Source organism: Hippocampus bargibanti, linkage group LG12 (assembly GCF_051943395.1).
Source record: "Hippocampus bargibanti isolate YZ-2025 linkage group LG12, ASM5194339v1, whole genome shotgun sequence".
In the NCBI taxonomy this organism is placed as follows: Eukaryota; Metazoa; Chordata; class Actinopteri; order Syngnathiformes; family Syngnathidae; genus Hippocampus; species Hippocampus bargibanti.
In genome coordinates this window covers 2,702,105-2,721,034 of record NC_142745.1, presented here as the reverse complement: position 1 = coordinate 2,721,034, position 18,930 = coordinate 2,702,105, and the positions used below count along the sequence as shown (strand labels likewise).

General features: G+C 41.1%; 1 protein-coding gene across 3 annotated transcripts in view; it reads left to right on the top strand.

The window, feature by feature from the left end:
* The window catches only part of LOC148889974 (transforming acidic coiled-coil-containing protein 1-like), a 30,051-nt gene extending 13,678 nt beyond the window's left edge, over window positions 1-16,373 (top strand). For all 3 annotated transcript variants that reach the window (XM_089009790.1, XM_089009792.1, XM_089009791.1), the window contains exons 2-13: window positions 1,135-1,241; window positions 4,351-5,773; window positions 6,521-6,584; window positions 8,204-8,387; window positions 8,585-8,643; window positions 9,764-9,880; window positions 9,951-10,027; window positions 10,107-10,150; window positions 10,716-10,879; window positions 10,964-11,070; window positions 11,901-12,021; window positions 13,326-16,373. In XM_089009790.1, coding sequence (XP_088865916.1) covers window positions 1,135-1,241; window positions 4,351-5,773; window positions 6,521-6,584; window positions 8,204-8,387; window positions 8,585-8,643; window positions 9,764-9,880; window positions 9,951-10,027; window positions 10,107-10,150; window positions 10,716-10,879; window positions 10,964-11,070; window positions 11,901-12,021; window positions 13,326-13,391 — 2,533 coding nt within the window. In that variant the 3' untranslated portion in view covers window positions 13,392-16,373. The remainder of the gene's footprint in view (window positions 1-1,134; window positions 1,242-4,350; window positions 5,774-6,520; window positions 6,585-8,203; window positions 8,388-8,584; window positions 8,644-9,763; window positions 9,881-9,950; window positions 10,028-10,106; window positions 10,151-10,715; window positions 10,880-10,963; window positions 11,071-11,900; window positions 12,022-13,325) is intronic.
* Window positions 16,374-18,930: the final 2,557 nt, after the last annotated feature.

Below are 18,930 nucleotides of genomic sequence, written 5' to 3'. Positions count from 1 at the left end.
AGCGGGGTGACACGTGTGCGTGTTCATGAAGAGCATGTCCTGTCAGGAACATTTGGAAAATGATGAGGCAATTGTCCAGAAAGAGATCAACGATTAAAAGGACCCTCCATTTTTCTTGCGGAAGAGGACGCGTTTGATTTTGATGATCCATTTTGGAGCATGATTATGGTTGGGGCATAATGTGTTCTCTGTAGTCATCTGTGCAACTCCAGTAAGCGGTGCAGATTGGTGGGATGCTTCACGCACACACGTGACTCATTCTTTGGGTGTCATGGTATTGATTTAGTCTCTCTGTTTAAAGAAAACAAAAATAGGTGACAATTATAGGACTGGTGGGACAGCTTAGTGCGTAGCAGTTATTTCAGTCGAGTGACATCAACCACCCTTCTGACATTGTGTTGGTGATCTTCTCCAATTTGTCAAGATGATCACAGCCTTGAGTCTTATTGTGTCAAAACAAAGCTGGAAAGTGTCATGAAAGCAGAGTGTCGAATGCGGTGTGACAGGAAGACAGCAGGTCAACCTGTTTCCTCTTTCTGTCTGTACTCTTTGTACTTCCCGCGCTCCGTGCTTGTGTACTTTCAAGGCATTGTTTTGTCACTGAGGTGGCCTGGGCTTTGTTTCGTTGCAGATATTACAACTGGGTAATATAAATAGCTTAGACATTTTTAGACCATTGAAAAGGGTGGAAAGAGTTCAATAATTTGCCAGCGGGGCTACATTCGGGGTAGGCGTGATGATTAGCGGCAATTTTGCTCATAATTCTCCACTCAAAAGTGGCCACTAAAAGTTGTCCATGTCTACCAAGAAGCTGTAGCATTGTTGCAGATGCTGTGGGTCATTGTTTTTGTAGTTTTTAGGGTCATCTGATACTGGTTGCGCAGTTATGTAATTCACTTGTGTGCATAAAGCAAAGCGCATCCTTTAAAATGTGTTTTTTTTAAAGTTTCTGTTAAACAGGGGAACATGGTAGCTAACTAAAATAAGGGTAGAGCAACAATGGGGGGTGAGAGGGTTCAATTCTTGACTGTTGCTAAGTGAAAGCATGGTTGCATCATTTTTTGTCTTGTTTTCATTTTTGTCACATCATAATGAGTCTCAAGTCATTCCCCTAAACCCCTCTGATTCACACAGCTCGGACTCAGATGGTCATTTTGACACTCCCGAGGCAGCGACTCCTGTCCGCGGGCCACCGGTCATCCCAAGGGAGCTGGAAAGTAACAACGCTGACAACAAAGCAGGTGAGGGAACGAACAAGCTGGATGGTAAACAAATGAATAGTTAAAGTAGAGGCCATTGTTAAAAATGTCGTTTTTTTTGGACTCACATAGACTTGAATGCGATTGAAGTTCTGTGTAATTTGATCCACCGATTCAAGTTCTGTGTAATTGGATCCACTTATAACTGGAATGTACCTGGCGACTACATTGCAGCACCCATTAAGGGCAACCGACGTCTCCGGACAAGTTGTGTCCATAATTTGTAAAATGGCTTCAAATGACTTATACTGAGTGTATTTTACAAAGATTCCACCGCTTATAGCTATATATTTACGTTTTAAGACTCGCGCTGAATATTCCGGAAGTCTTGTCTTTGAGTTGGTGACGAGTCCGTACGTGACGTCACTGAAGGAATGCCCCTGACCGAAAAAAGGACACATTGTAGCAGTCCTTTCATCACGTCAATGCTTGTTTGGTCTGAAAACCTCGTGTTGCACCAGAAAGCGCCAGAAGAGGACGTCCAAGCTCTATGTAAGGAATTTATCAGCCTGTGGAAACAGACTGATTCATTCATTACAGGAGCTCGGTGGCCATTTTCTGCCTCTTTTTGGGTGAGACATTTCCCCCCAATGTTGCCTGAAAATGGCACGGAATGAATTCTTTAATCGATTGCAAACATGTATGCTTTCTTCTTCAGAACTATTTGAATCATATTCATAACTGGATGTGTAACAAGAAAGCATATTCTCTGAATCTGAAGCCATTGTTTTGATTCTCCAGCAATGCAAGACGTCTTGGCGTGACGTCACGAAATGGGGGCGGGACTTTCTGAAAATGCCCAATTCGCAGCTCAATTTTTTGCAGATTTTGGACACTTCAGGTCATTTTTATTGGTGTTTTGCATTTAACAAAAAATATCATACAGCGTGTTTTGGGTATTTTAAATGCTATAACACGTTTTTCTGATGTCAGTTAGGAAACAAAAAAGTGACGTCGTTTGTCCTTTAAGGGTTTTTCCCTTTTACCTTTCTTTCTTTTAAACCCTGATTCGTCCAGTGAAATATCTTTTTGGGACATGTGTTGCTGTATATTTAGTTCAGGTAGGCAGAAGTGTGGTGTTTTTTTTTTTTTTTTACATGAAAGGCCGACAGGCGCAGGCTGTGGGAAATAGCCTTTGCTGTGGAATTCAAACAGGTTCAACAAAAGCTTTAATTCAACCCTGTTTTGTGTTGGTCACTGGTGGGAGGTGGGGGATGGATGATGTGGCGGGCTATGGGGGGCTCCTCTCACAGAATTTGCCTTTTTAAGCAGCTGGGTAAAGTACACACTCGTATTTTATGCTCAGTGTATATGCCAGAGACTTTTTGCAATCCAGTCAAACGGCATTTCTTCGTCACAGGACGCCTCAAAGCTCGGATAGTGAGGAGTCGTTATTATGGGAGAATTTCCACATGAGTCAACAATCTCCTCCTCTACGACATCACACGCGTTTACGTATATCTTCTATTCGACGGGTGCTAATACTAACACGAGAAGTTTTTGTCATGTCAGTGACTGTCTATTTTGTCTCAAAGTTTCCATTACCGCATCCCCCGAGGTCCAAACTTGACAATAATGTACAGTATTTTCTTTATAGAGACAGCACGACACAAAAATTCTTCTGACTTTTAGAATCTTGATTTTAAAAGTTGTAATTCAATGTTCAGTGTTTAAAGTAGCAACCCTAATTCCATGGTAAAAAAAACGCTGAAAAGGTTTCTTCAGCCGCCATTTGTACTTCTTTCTTCTCAAACAAGTACAGATGACGGCTGAAGAAACCTTTACAGTCAGAGTATAAACCGACAAAAAATATGTTGTAAAATATATATTTTTTTAAATGCTCCATTTAATGGGCACGGTTTGAATTAATTTCTCAATAAATATTTATAATGGATCATTAATGTAACATTTATTTTCATGAATAAACATGGTAGCTAGCAGGTGTTAAGAATTTGACTGCGTCACACTTAGAACTTTTTCACATTCTCACTCACAACAATAAAAATTGGTAAATCAATAGCTTTCCCAAAAATATAATTTGTTTATTTTTCATTGGAAAACAGGTAGATCCCTGGCAGACATCCCCAAATAAAAATAACAACAAACAAATAAACGAATAAATAAATGCACAAATGAATAAACATAAATAAATAATAAATACGTAATCAAAAATAAATAAACTGATAGATAGAAAGATAGAAAAAAAATATTTTGCCAAGCTTGTGTATAAAAGTAGAAGAAACCCGGTCAGTTGTTGTCTCCTAGCAACATAATATTACACGAGGCCACCACTAAAATATGTTGATGTGCGTCTTTGGGAAGGGGGGGGGGGGGGGTCAGGGACTCCATCAATGTGGTTTGTCACGCTCCTGTCAATTTTTTTATGTGCGACATAATGTGTGGTGTTTAATTAAGGATCACGCTGAGCGAGTGATTTAAATGTCAGAGCACTCGTCTCCGAGCAAGATATTACCATAGCAACAGCAGATGGGACCGCTGAGTGCCTAGTAACTTGTTGTCAGGGAACCAATCGGACATCCCGTACATCCGAGGTCTGATCTGATTGGAAAAACGAGCACGTGCAGCCGTCATTTGCATAAATATGATTTCAATTTTGTCAACTGCCATATAATAATCGCCCATGTCTTTTTAGGTTTAGTTTTTTTCTTGCGGGTAGCGTTTCAAGCTTCGGTCAGACCTCTGAAAATGTTTTTCTTCTCCACAAGGGGGCAGCATGTGCCTTTTCTTCATGTTAGAGCTTTGTTACAGCTTCAGCTGCTGTTAAATCGCTATATAAATCAATATGTACTGTATGTATTGTATTTTGTACAGCCTTTCAAGCTCAAATAACTCCAGACCCATAAAACTTAGGAATTAACTTAATTAAGAAGAGAGTCTAAGGTTTCTGACACTTTATTGAATGTTTATATATTCCTAAAACTCAATGTTTTGTGGCTCCTGCAATTTGAGTGAAAATGATGAAAACCCTGGCACTGGAGTGGAAATTTTTTTGCACATTGTCTGGCAGACAATGAGTTAAAAATGATATTGGCAATTATTTATTTCTTTGTTTGTTTGTTTTTTTCTTCAGATGCGGATCAGGATGAGCACCTGATGGTTACGGCTCCTACCGGGGATCACAATAATCTGCTTTTCCACAACATGGGTCAAGATGAACCAGCCGTCCCCGTTCAAGATCCTCTGGAAATGAACAGCAAACACCTACAAGGGCCACAAAATGGCCACCTGACAAAACCGATACACTATGAGCCTGTTCCTGAGTCATTCCCAGTGACATCGATTCCAGAAACCGTCAAATGCGCAGTTCCACCACCGGAACCCATTCGAGATGAGATATTGCTTCCTGAAGGGACAAAATCCACAGTTCAACCGCCGGAACCCCTCCAAGAAGAAATATTGGTTCCTGAAGTGGTGAAATGCCAATTTCCACCACCAGAACCTCTCCAAGAAGCGATATTACTTCCTGAAGTGACAAAATCCACAGTTCCATCTGCAGAAGCACTCCAAGACCCAACTCCCATTTCGGTTAGTGAACCATGTCTGGATCTCGCTCCATCTTCATCGTGTGCTCCCATAACAGTCTCAATCCAAAGCAATGAAGCTGTTCCGCGTCCTCCTTCGGAGAGCGCACCAGAGAAGCCTCTTGTTGATTCCGAAGCACAATCCAGCAATGCCCCCCCAAAATCTGCTTCCAGCTCCAAAAATAAAACCCGCAAATCCAAGCCTCCATCCTTGTCAATCAAACAGACGCCGAAGGAGGACGCGCAATCGAATGAGGAACAAGAACTTCCTGTCCCCAAAGCCTCCTACAAATTTGACCCCGACCTCATCGACAACAATTTCAACCCTTTCACAAGCGGCGGATCCAAAATCCAGAACTCTCCACCGCCATACAGTACGATTTCCTTCCCCAGGCCCGAACCGCTCGGGAGCTCTCGGTCCGAAGACGTCGCGGAAGAATCGCAGTCGGAGGCAAAAGCCGTGATGCTGGAATTTGGTCCGGACGAGGGGGTGGTGAGCAAACCACCTCAGAAAAAATTAGGATGTGGAAAAACAGCCAGCAAAGTCAAGAAGCAAGTTAGAACCAGAGCGTCAGAAACTTCCCGCGAACCAGCGTCAGAATCGGCATCTGAGAAAGCACCACCGGAGACCAACCTGGATATTTCGGACACCGCCGTGCCTCTAAACATGGACGACGTTCCCATTCCGAGCAAAGGCACGTACAACTTTGACCCCAGTCAGTGGGATGACCCCAACTTCAATCCATTTGGGACCAACAGCACTTTGAGCAATTCTCCGGTGCTCCCCAAAGTCTCCCCCACTTTCGATCCGGACAAATTCCACGAGTCCGTCGACCCCTTTAAACGCTCCGACGACCTCAGCAACGAAGATGTGACAAAAACAAAAGGGGGAAGCATCCAGAAAGCGCAACGACTGGCGGTAGAGAAGAAAATTGGGCACATTCGCAAGAAAAGCAAAGAGAGTGCAACCAAGTAAGCGCTTCTGCGGAACCAACCCGTCTTGTTTGTCGCGGCGGTTGTGACCTTTTGCAAACCGGCATGTTTTGCTACCGTTATTAGCCAAGCCAAGATAAAACGCCTTCAGTCACTCACACCTTCCCCCCTCGCGGCCTTATTGTTAACTCATTCACTGCCAGACGATGTGCAAAAACGTGTGCACTCCAGTGACAGGGTTTTTGTCATTTTCACTCAAATTGCCATAGAATATTAGCTTTTAGGATGACATACAGTAAACATTTAGTTCAGCGTAAGAAACCTTAGACTCTCTTCTTTCATCAGAAAAAAAGTTAATTCCTAAGTTATATGGGTCTGGAGTTATGTGAGCTTGAAATGATGGTGGCTGTAGAAAATACAATGCAATACATGCATATTGATTTATATAGCGCTTTAACAACAAAGTGCTAACATGGACAAAAGGCAAATGATGCCTCCTTGTGGAAGGGAAAAGCTAGAGGCCATGGCCAGCGCTTTATCGGCACCACCCGTGAGAAAAAACAAAACCTGAACAAATTCGGGAATGGCGCTCCACGTCACACTTTTCAATTCCAAATAAATTCGGGAATGGTAGCGAATGAGATAATATCGTCGGGCTCTGCGCTGTCAATCACTGACCAAAAATGAATCATGTGAAGCGGCGACTGTCAGATTTTCATCTTGCAACGTATCTTTGAGTTATGTTGAAGTCTCAAGGCTAAGAACGTCCATTTTTTTGTCTCACAGGAACCCCTGTAAAGTCCAGAAACATGACGAGAACCAATCGCTATCACAAGACGAGTGCAAGATGGTAATTTGATCATTTTGACATCTGACTGAAGTCTATCAACAACAATGTTCATTTTTTTGAGCAGCTATCCAACCTCGAAACACTCTCAAAACGCACCCCCACACACTCAAAATGTGTCACTTTTTGAGTTCACACTGTCAACTACCGTATTTTCCGGTTTATATGCACACTGCGAGAATTCAAACAAGGGTGCGGAAAATCCTACTGGACCATCTGCACCCTGCCCACCATCTTTTCCAGATACTACCCTCAGGCAGGCGCATCGAATCCAGCAGACATTTAAAGAACAACCGACGTCTCCGGACTAGTTGTCCATAATTTGTAAAATGGCTTCAAATGACTTCTACTGAGTGTATTTTACAAATATTCCACCGCATATAGCTATATTTTACATTTTAAGACTCGTGCTGAATATTCAGGAAGTCTTGTTTTTGAGTTGGTGACGAGTCCTCACGTTACGTCATGAAAGGACCTGACTGACAAAAAGACACATTGTAGCAGTCACGTCAATGTATTTTGCTGTACTGTTTATCTGAAAACATTGATGTTACATCCAAAAGCCGCCAGCAGAGGGAGTCCAAGCTCCATGAAAGGAATTTATCAGCCTGTGGAAACGGGCTGATTCATTCCTCACGGGAGCTGGTCGCCATTTTTGGGTGCGACATTCCCCCCTGCCCGTTTGCCTCAAAATGACACGGAATAAATTCTTTAATCGATTGCAAACATGTATGCTTTCCTCTTCAGAACTATTTGAATCATATTCATAACTTGATGCGTAACAAGAAAGCGTATTATTTTAATCTGAAGCCATCGTTTTGATTCACAAGCAATGCAAGACGTCTTGGCGTGACGTCACGAACTGGGGGCGGGACTTTCTGAAAATGCCCAATTCGCAGCTCAATTTTTTTGCAGATTTTGGACACTTTAAGTCATTTTTATTGGTGTTTTGCATTTGACTAAAAATATCATACTGCGTGTTTTGGGTATTTTAGATGCTATAAAACGTTTTTCTGATGTCACTTAAAAAACAAAAAAGTGACGTCGGTTGTCCTTTAAACAGCTTCTACCCCCAAGCCATTAACTCTCTAAACAGTAACCCAAATATAACTGTATAGTGCCTCTTTGCAATTTTCTATGATGATACTAGTGCAGCACGTTCTACCGGAGACAAATTCCTTGTGTGTTCTACATACTTGGCAATAAAGATGATCCTGATAAGGTGCACGGAGTTTAAGGCGCCCCCAATGAATGGTGTATTTTCAAACTTTTTCCATATGTAAGGCACACTGGACTATAAGGCACCTTCAATGAGTGACTCCAAATATAATTAATAATTAATAGATAAGTTTCCAAATATAAGGCACATCACATTATACTATACGGCGCTATAGTAGAGGCTGGGATTAGGCACTACTTCTACAAGGGGGGAAATGGAGTCGTGTCTTCTGAAATTAGTAACAAGACCTGTTGTAGATCAATATTACTTCACATATAAGGCGCAAGGTCATCATTTGAAGAAAATCAAGGCTCTTGGGTGTGCCTTATATACAAGAAAATACAGTAATTGAAATTGTCAGATTGTCAGAAATGATCAGAAATGTCTCTCCTCCTCCGGCCAGGGTGAGAACGAGATCGTGGTTACTTCGCCGGAGATCTCACAGCCAGTTCATCACGCCACTGACGAGGAGAAGCTAGCGTCTACAGGAATGACAACACAAGACGAGCAGCAGCCCAAAGAAGAGTCGGAATCTGAGAAAACATGCGGCAAAAAACAGACTATTAATGACGTACCCGTCACACATGGTGAGGTCACAATTTCACAGGCCATTTAACAAAAAAAAAAAAAAAACATCATACACATCATTGTCTGCCAATACCTTTCTCCATAATTTACAACAAAAAAATGGACAAAGGTGTTAGTTACCACGGGTTCAAAATGTAAATTTAGATTTCCACAGTTGTCAATTTTATGTTTACAACTGTGCTGTTTCTGTTCATAGCTCCCGAGAAAGTTGATCACGGAGATGAGAAGGACGCCTGTGTTGTAAAGGATGACACGGTAAGTGAAATGTAGTCATATTTTAACTCCTTCACTGCCGGATGATGTATAAAAAATGTGTTCACTCCAGTGCCAGGGTTTTTGTCATTTTCACTCAAATTGCAGGACCCACAGAATACAGTAAAGTCTCTTTATATCGATATTCAAGGGAGTCCGAAAAAATATCGATATAACCGGGACTATCGATATATCCGACCCTGTTTGCATGTAATTTTCTCCGTGCGTGCATAAAAATAGTATCGATATAACCGGGACTATCGATATATCCGATATCGATATAACGAGACTTTACTGTATTAAGTTTTAGGACTACATCAACATTCAATGCAGTGTAAGAAGCCTTTGACTCTCTTATTTCATCATTAAAAGAAAGTTAATTCCTGAGTTATATGAATCTGGAGTAATATGAGGTGCAAGTGGGGGTGGCTGTACATAAGGCAAATGCTGCGCCCTCGTGGAAGCAAAAAACGCTGCCAATGCTGCTCAACATATTTTCAAATTCAGGAATGGCAGTGAATGAGTTAATTATGTTTTCTTCTCAGGTGAGATGTTTCACTTTTTTAATGCTATTCATGTAACCAAAAGGGTGCAGAAAGTGCTTAAGATTGAAGACTGTCTGCGTCTTTTGTGTTGTGTCACATTATTTGTTATTGTTTTTTTTTTGTTTTTGACTTCAAGATGGCGCCATGAGAGTGGCTGCCTTTACAGCAGTTCCTGTATTTTGTTTTTGCTGCTGTGAAAAATGTCTCTTCTGTGAGACAAAGTTTCATCTACTTTTATCTAATCTAATCTAGTAGTGACTCCCTTCAACCCTTTCAGCGTTTGTCCTGGACAAACACGCTTGCATACAGCGGCTCTGAAAAATATTTGAATATGCCAATCAATGCAAATTCAAGCATCATTATGTTGCGAATGTGTCCCGGGGGTATTGATCTGGAACAGGAACCTGAATAGCACAAGAGCTTCACAACAGTCAGTCACAGTATTAGCTTCCTCGGCTAAACGTTGGCGCAGGTTGTTTAGAAATGCCAGCGAAATGTGATGTCATGCTCTGACTGAGAATCATTTCCAACGAAAAAGCACAAAAGTCAAGCTCGTGTGTTTTCCCAACGTTTTACAGTGCGACGATCCCACAATGTGTAGCGACGATGCCGACCCGGAGATCTCGTCGTCCCAAGACAAAATTTCCCTGACCGAGATTGACAAAGCTGCAGTGCTGACCCTCATCAGAGAGGAGGTACGTCGCCCCTCACCTGAGTCAGATTCATCATCGTAAACGTCCTCACGGGCTTCGTTGCCACCATCAGATCATCGCAAAAGAGATTGAGGTGAACGATTGGAAGACAAAGTACGAGGACAGCCGAGCTGAAGTTTTAGAGATGAGGTACCAAGCGCAAATACACTCACATGTTATGACAAAAAAATACTCACACTGCTCACACTTTATATCCTCGTGGTGGCAGGAAAATAGTTGCAGAGTATGAGAAGACGGTTTCCCAGATGATTGGTGAGTCACTGCCCCCTAGCGGCTTCCCGTTGATATTGCGCCACACCCGTCTGACGTCACAATTGTTGTCAACTCATCTACGCTGTCAACATCATCTTTGTTGTAGAGAACAGGTGTCAAAGTTAAACCCAGGGGCCAAATGTGGCCCGCCACATCATTTTACTTGGCCTGTGATAGCAAATCAAACTTGTGAAATTCCATGATGCTTGCTAAAATCCGAACCAAAATGTTAAATGTTTATGTTTATGTTTGTTAAAGTAATTATAAGTGCCTTGCATGCTGGGTCCGAGAGGACAGTAATTTCATATATATTAGCATATTTGACAATAAAGCTGACTTTGACGTAAATTGTCCCATGTGAAACACAATAACAGTCATTATTTTTTCTTTAAATTTAAAAACTAGTGATTCATAAAATTTGTGTGCGCTCTAAATGTAATATGTGGAGGCGATTTAACATTAACTAATGGCTTCCCCCAAATTGATAACGACCCCCAAGAGGAAACCGGAACGACAATGTGGCCCGCGGCAAAAAAAAAAAATGACTTGGACACCCTTGTTTTAGAGGATGAACAGGAGCAGAAGACGCTGTCCTCTAGTAAATCTGTCAGACAGCTGACGATGGAGAGGGACCAGGCCCTGGCTGACCTCAACTCTGTGGAGCGCTCCTTCGCTGACCTCTTCAGGAGGTACGAAAACATGAAGGGGGTCCTGGAGGGCTTCAAAAAGGTCGGTCGAGCTTTGGACATTTATGATGGGTTATATCGAGCAACATGCTCACATTAACATATTACCCGCTACATTCGTTTTCAGAATGAGGACGTCCTAAAGAAATGCGCGCAGGATTACCTGACACGCATCAAGCAGGAGGAGCAACGTTACCAAACCCTCAAAGTGCACGCGGAGGAGAAATTGGATCGGTGAGATTTGCGTTGAATCTTTTTGTGTTCCCAGAACTAATTTTGATTCTCTGCAAGCCATGAAACTGGCTTGCAAATTGCTTTTGCATCAGCATTTGGAACAGTGCAATTTTCACAAATAAACACTAAGACTATGAAGTGATTCACTGCCATTCCCGAATTTATTCAGGAATTGAATAGCATGCCATGGAGCGCCATCCCCGAATTTGTTCGGCTTTTGTTCTTTCTTGTAGGGGGTTGGGGGGAGATCCAGCTTTGATCAGACCTCCGACAATGTTTTGCCCTCCAACGAGCGGGCAGCATTTGCCTTTTGTACGGCCGTCCCATTTCAAGCTCGCATAACTCCAGACCCTTACTTAGGAATTACCTCCTTTTTTCTGATGAAGGAAAAAAGTCTAAGGTTTCTTACGCTGCATTGAATGTTTATTTCACCCTAAAACTCAATATTCTATGGGCTCTGCAATTTGAATGAAAAATGACAAAAACCCTGGCACTGGAGTGGACACATTTTTGTACATCGTCTGGCAGTGAACGAGTTAAAGGTTATCATATCTTATCTTATTTTGAATGATTCACTCTCAGCCGATGCCTTCCAAAATAATGGTGAGTGTCTTTGGCTTATTTCTAAAAAAACAGAAATGGGTCACTTATGATAATTTGGAACGTGGTGTATTTTCAAACCGGCGCCTAACTTCATAGTCGTAGCAGTAATAACAAAACCAACTATTCTATGCTGATACTTGGTAATAATTTGCTCAAATTCAGTCTTCATGTGTCAGATATATATATTTTTTTCTGTGCAAATTTGTCATTTCTACCTGCTGTGACAGGGCCAATGAGGAGATAGCGCAGGTGCGTTCCAAGGCCAACGCGGAGGGACTGGCGCTCAACGCCAGCCTGAGGAAGGAACAGATGAAGGTGGACTCGCTTGAAAGGGCCGTCCTGCAGAAGGTACGCTACGCATGGCGTTTTATGAAGCGATTCGTGTCAGAATTGCATGTTCGCTCATGAACACGTTGCCTCTTATTCACAATTTGTGGAGCTGGAGACTTGTGTACCGCATTGGAAAATTACATAAAGGGTGTAAGTCTTGGCCACAAGGGGGCAGCATTTAATCAAAGTCAGCTTTATTGTCAAATATGCTTATATGCATGACATACAGCACAGATGAAATTAATGTCCTCTTGGACCCAGCGTACAAGGCACTTATAACGTGGCTAAAAACACATCCAATTGACAACAGACAATACCTGTACACGTAATTTCTGAATGTAAAGTGAGGTAGTGACATATGTAAAGTGAGGTGAGGTGATTTAAATTAAGAAAGAGGACAAGAGTTGCATGAGATGCTGATTACACTGGCATACCTGTCAACCTTGGCTCACAGCTGCCCATTATTTGCACGTGCACGTCACGTGTGCCCCTGACCGAGAAAGGACACACAATGCATTTTGCAGTACTCTGTTTGGTCTTAAAACTTCGTGTTGATTCGTGTTAATGGCGAAATTAGAAGGAAAACACATACATAACACAATGGTGAATTGTGTGTTACACCAAGACTACTATTTGATACTCGTTGACACAAATTCCTAGCAGACAAATCAGCCCATTTCCAACGGAGCTTGGGCGCCATCTTGTGCATTTTCTGGGATGCTACATTTCATCCAGATTCCTCAAAATGACACAGAATTACTTCTTTAATCAATTGCAAACATGTATGCTTTCCTTTTCGGAACTATTTGAATCATATTCATGGCTGGATGCGTAACACAAAAGCATATTTTCGGAATCTGAAGCCATTGTTTTGATTCTCCAGCAATGCAAGACGTCTTGGCGTGACGTCACGAACTGGGGGCGGGACTTTCTGAAAATGCCCAATCCGCAGCTCAATTTGTTTGCAGATTTTGGACACTTGAAGTCATTTTTATTGGTGTTTTGCATTTGACTAAAACTATCATCCAGCGTGTTTTGGGTATTTTAGATGCTATAAAACGTTTTTCTGATGTCAGTTAGGAAACAAAAAAGTGATGTCGGTTGTCCTTTAACATTGAAAACATTGTAACAAAATACACTGTTTTTTTTCCAGGGAGTGAGTGGCCAAAACTTATGACTTTGCCATTTATTATCTTTTTTTCCAAGAGAACGGAGATCCCATACCTCAAAAAGTTGCTGTGATAGAGAAAACAGGCATCTGACCAAACTAAAAAAAGGTGTTTCCCCTGCGTCACTACGAACATTCTTTTTTGTTTCCACAGAATCAGGAAATTGAGGAGCTCACCAAGATCTGCGATGAGCTGATTGCCAAATTGGGAACAGAGTGAAACGTGAAGGTGTCTTTTAAGAGCACACGCAGAGCAGGGCATTGGATGCTCACCATCTATGTACTTTGAGTATCTGGAGGTGGATATTGTACATGTTTGCATACCTCATATGCGGAAATATTGAACTCAAATAGTGTTCAAGCACAAAGGTGAGGCATAGTTTGACTTTATGGAAGGATTATGTGTATTTTGTCTTCATTTGTTGACTTGTTGGGGTGGGCGGGATTGTATCATGGTGTCACTTACATACAAATAATGGGAAGTCAAGACAGCGAGTGCCTGAGCTGAACTGGGATTGCAGTTTCTTGCTGAGTGACTTTTCATATACAGTGACTATTTTCAAAACATAACATTTTTAAACTACAGTAAAGTCTCGTTATATCGATATTCAAGGGAGTCCGAAAAAATATCGATATAACCGGGACTATCGATATATCCGACCCTGTTTGCATGTAATTTTCTCCGTGCGTGCATAGAAATAGTATCGATATAACCGGGACTATCGATATATCCGATATCGATATAACGAGACTTTACTGTAGTTTACTTTTTGGTGGATTCCCCATCACGGTGCATCTCAATAAATTACATTAGAGATGATACTTTTCGATTCTAATCACCCTCTACAACACAAACTAGGAGTTATCAGAACCCTCCAGCATAGGGCTAAGCTAATACAAACAAGCGTCGAAGGTAGAGAAAAGGAGTCAAAACATCTTAGGAGAGCACTCACTAACTGTGGGCACCCTCAGTGGTCTTTTAACAAATGTCAGAAAGAAAGAATAGGGAATGAAACCAAAAATTCTGAAGATACAAAAAGGAGAGGAGTAACAGTACCTTACATTGCAGGAGTTTCTGAAAAACTACAGAGTCCTTTGGCAACACAAAATTCCTACTTATTTCAAACCGCTAAACACTTTAAGGCAAAAATTAGTGCATCCAAAAGATAGGCTGCCAAATGAAAAACAAAGTAATGAAGTTTATTCAATACATTGTAAAAAATGAAAATTGGAACGAGCAATACATTGGGGAGACTAAACAAATTCTCAAAAAAAGACTTTATTAACATCGCAGGGATAATACTAGTGGGCCTCAATCGGCAGTACATATACACCTAAAAGCTAGCAACCACTCATTTCACGACAATGAGGTTAAAATCTTAGCGAGAGAACATAGATGCTTTGAAAGAGGAGTAAAAGAAGCGATTTTCATAAAACAGCTAAATCCTTCCCTTAACCGTAATCGTAGGGTGAGGTTCAATTTGGATCATTCGTACAATAGACTGCTTATGCAACATAGGCTTAGTTATGCTGATGAGGTGATACCGGGGCAAATTGGGCAATACGGCCAGTCGTCAGTCAGGACAAAAGAAGCAATCAGTGGAGCCGCAGGGGTTAGTCCTCTGCTCCCCCCAACCTGAGTGCAGGGACCAATCATAGCAGAGTCCGGCACTGCCATGTCTGGACAGTAGGGATATATATAAGGCCGAAACTACTAGTAAGACTTTAGTTTGCTGACGAAGCTTCTTGGATAAGAAGCGAAGTACAGATGACGGCTAAAGAAACATTTTCATCGATTAGAGATAAAGATTTTGGAACTCATACAATAACACAAAACAAATTATTTCCCGATTTGTTTTTGCTTTTATTGAATTAATAGCTAACTGAAAAAATATCACAATATTTTGCATAAAAAAGGAGGTCAAATAGATCTTGTTTAAAACAGAAATTAGGTCGGAATTTGAATCCCCGAAAAGCAATTGGCTGTTTGTTTATTGAATGTTAAATGAGTTTCATTTTTGATTGAATGATCATCTATTTTGCCAAAATGTTCATTTATTGAGATGCATCTAAAGCGTTTTTTTTTACTGCTGCTTGTTTATTTGACGCCTTTTTAAGTCATTTTATTGTCCTCAGAGTGTATATATTTATAGATTTGCATAGGAATGACATAATGAGTTTTACAATCCTGACTTGTGGAAGCATTTAAAAAGAGCACTTCTCGGGACAACTGAATCACGCGTTCAGTCACGCAACATCATTCGCACGCGTTTGGAAGAACAGCCGTTATTTTCATTACTTTGTGCCATGTAGCGGAACATTTTGGTCAGCGGCGTGTTTTCCAAAATTCATCTGTTATCCAAATCAGTCGTGCCTTTATTGTGTCTATTTTGTGAAAGCAGGAAAAACGTGTTTCCGTCAAGTTTCCTCATGCAGTCTCGTTTGTCTCTCGTGGCCAAAGGTGAACTAATGTCTCGCGCCTCCATCCCATGCCGCGATCTCTCACAGTGTGATTTTACAGTTGTGAACATGTTCCAGCGCCGATGGCATTGTCAGGTCGCTTCGAAGCCGAGGGAAGTTGCAGGTGCTACAATGTGATGGATGGTCAGCACAATATATTTGCCAAAATAATGATGTGGAGTTTCATTTGTCCCAAACGTTAAAATCCAGCATGTACATTTACTTTAACTTAATACTTTAGAAACGTGTACAAAGCAGGAAGTTGGCAAAACTCACGAGGGACAAACTAGTCGCCCTTTCGGCAGGGAAACGTGGGTATGTAAAACGTGTCATTACATTTATTTTATGTATTAATAAATAATAATAATAAATGGTGAGTATAGTTTTGCTTTTATGATTGTTGCTGTGCCGATGACCATTTTGTGTTTGGGAGCCTTTTACTGAACGAGTTGCTTGTTCTGTAGCCACAAAGGGTCTTCTTGTGCTGGTCCCAAGCCCGGATAAATACAGAGGGTTGTGTCAGGAAGGGCATTCGACGTAAAAGCTTGCCCAAAACAAACCTCTAAAGATGGAGGACACTGATTCGCTGTGGCGACCCCTTGAAGGGAAAAGCCAAAAGGAAAAGAAGAAAACTTTATGAGAAGATTTTATTTGTATATGGAATTGGTACTCAAATTATATGGTATATTTTGTGCATTCCTGAAATAAAAAAGTTCATGTTTGCTGTTTCACTGCCAGCTAATTGCTGCCCATTTCAGTGATTGTACACTCACACAACATCGCATCGGCGCTTCTGTGCTCCTGCACATGCAACAACTTTGGTTTAAAGGACAACTGACGCCTCCGACAAGTTGCGTCCATAATTTGTAAAATCACTTCAAATGACTTCAACTGAGCGTATTTTACAAAGATTCCACCTCATATAGCTATATTTTACGTTTTAACACACGCGCTTAATATTCAGGAAGTCTTTTTGAGTTGATGACGAGTCCGTACGTGACGTCACTAAAGGAACGCCCCTGACCGAGAAAGCGACACAATGCATTTTGCGGAACTTTGTTTGCTCCGAAAACTTCGTGTTGATCCGTGTTGATGGCGAAATTAGAAGGAATACACATAAATAATGTGATGGTGAATCGTTGTGTGTTGCACCAAGACAACGATTTGATATTTGCTGACACAAATTCCCAGGATAAAAATCAGCACATTTCCAACGGAGCTTTGGCGCCATCTTCTGCATTTTCTGGGTGCTACATTTCTGTCCAGATGCCTCAAAATGACACGGAATAAATTCTTTAATCGATTTCAAACATGTATGCTTTCTTCTTCAGAACTATTTGAATCATATTCATAACTGGATGAGTAACAAGAAAGCATCTTCTCCGAATCTGAAGCCATTGTTTTGATTCGAGAGGAAGGCGAAGGCGTCCTGGCGTGACATCACGAACAAGGGGGCGGGACCTTCACAAAATGGCCACTTCCGGGTTCAATTTGAAGTAGTTTTTGGACCGTTTAAGTCATTTTTATTGGTGTTTTTCATTTGCCCAAAAATATCAGCCTGTGTGTTTTGGGTATTTTAGATGCTATAAAACGTTTTTCTAATGGCAGTGGGCAACAAAAAAAAAAATGGTGTCGGTTGTCCTTTAAAGGGAAAAAAAAAATCTTGGCCACTCGTCGATTTTTGCTTGTCAGCATACAATCTGTTAAATTTCAGTTGAAGTCACGTGCTTAAAATTTGCCGCCACCGCCGTTTTCGTCCTTTTTCGACTCGGCTACAAGATTAGACGAGCCCTCCCAATTTGTCATCATTGATCACAAGCAAAAAAAAAAAATTGCAAATCCTACCGTGTAGTAAATGCAGATTTGAACCTGGTCATTGATTCCTTGTCGTGACGTCATATATGGTCACCAGCCGATATCAAATTAGGACGCAACCTGGAAATAATTGCATTTAAAAATGTAATTTTCACCATCAGCGTAGATTCAATTAGTCTTCAGTCAGACATGTAAAGTGTATCTCAGTCGAGATGATCACATCGTCATACTTAGTTGACCTCATACACCGTATGAGTAGAAAGCATACATTTGCAATTTCTGTGTTAAAATTCTACCGCACGTGACCTGTATTCCCCACCTATCAAAAATAATGACGCAGCAGACATTTTAGAAACATGTTTGAGCCATTTGTGCACTTTTGCCAAGTTCCACCAAGTCCCAAATGGAGTACTCGAGGAAAATCTTGTAAATTAATTAAGTCGTGCATTTTATTTAATGTTTTGAGCAGTGCTGAAACTTGCTGAGCTGACGTCATGGTCGTCGAGTTATTCACATTCTCACCGCTAGAGGGTGTCTTGTAGTCACGTGCGGTGTAAGGAGGATGTTTCAAGATTTAAATTATTATTAGAAGCGCGAGTGAGACAAACGTAGTTTAAACATAGTCAGGATTATATTTATATTGTATTTTACTTCCATTATTGCTTTTGTGTGACTGTTTGAAAAATAATGGAGGAAGTTACGAAGATGAATGAATTCTCCGTGTCATGGTGCGTTTGAGGAACATCGGTGATGCTTGCGGCAGGGGTAGGGTCAAGGGGCGGGGTCAGGATGCTGAGGCGGCCGCTGATTGGCCGCCGTGCGCCTGAGGAGAGGGCAGCTGCGAGAAGAGCCAGCAAAAGTACAAAAAGGAACGAGGAATCGCTGCCTAACACTTTAAACGCTCGCACAGCTTGAGAACATCAAGGCTTAACTTTTGGAAAGGATTCCTCGTCGTAAGAAGTAAGATTGATCTTTGTTTCTTCAAATATTTAAGGGTTCCGGTCAATATCGTATAGCTCATGTCACGTGACACTCGAAGTTTTCTACCTCGCGAAGCTGCTTCCATCCTTTAATAAAGATGACATAATTTATTCAATGTAGTATTTACTGTTAACTGAGGCTCATGACACTTAAATTCATAGTGACACTTGCTGTCCAAAAACGAGATAACGTATTAGCATATAGTTGTATTATTAGCATATAATGTGAACGTGCTGCAAGTTCTCATTTTAATCACAGGCGGAAGTAACACTTCACTGTCATAGAACATGTTCGCATTTCCTTTACACAAAAGGCGCTTAAAATGTAATGTATTATTATTATTATTATTATTATTATTACACATATATTCACCATTTATAATCTTACCTGTGTACATTTGCAACCATCAGAAAGAAAACTAAAGTATTTTCTATATGACAATATTCAATAAATATATAAATAAAGTATATTCAATAAACGATAACACACTGCGGTATGCAAAA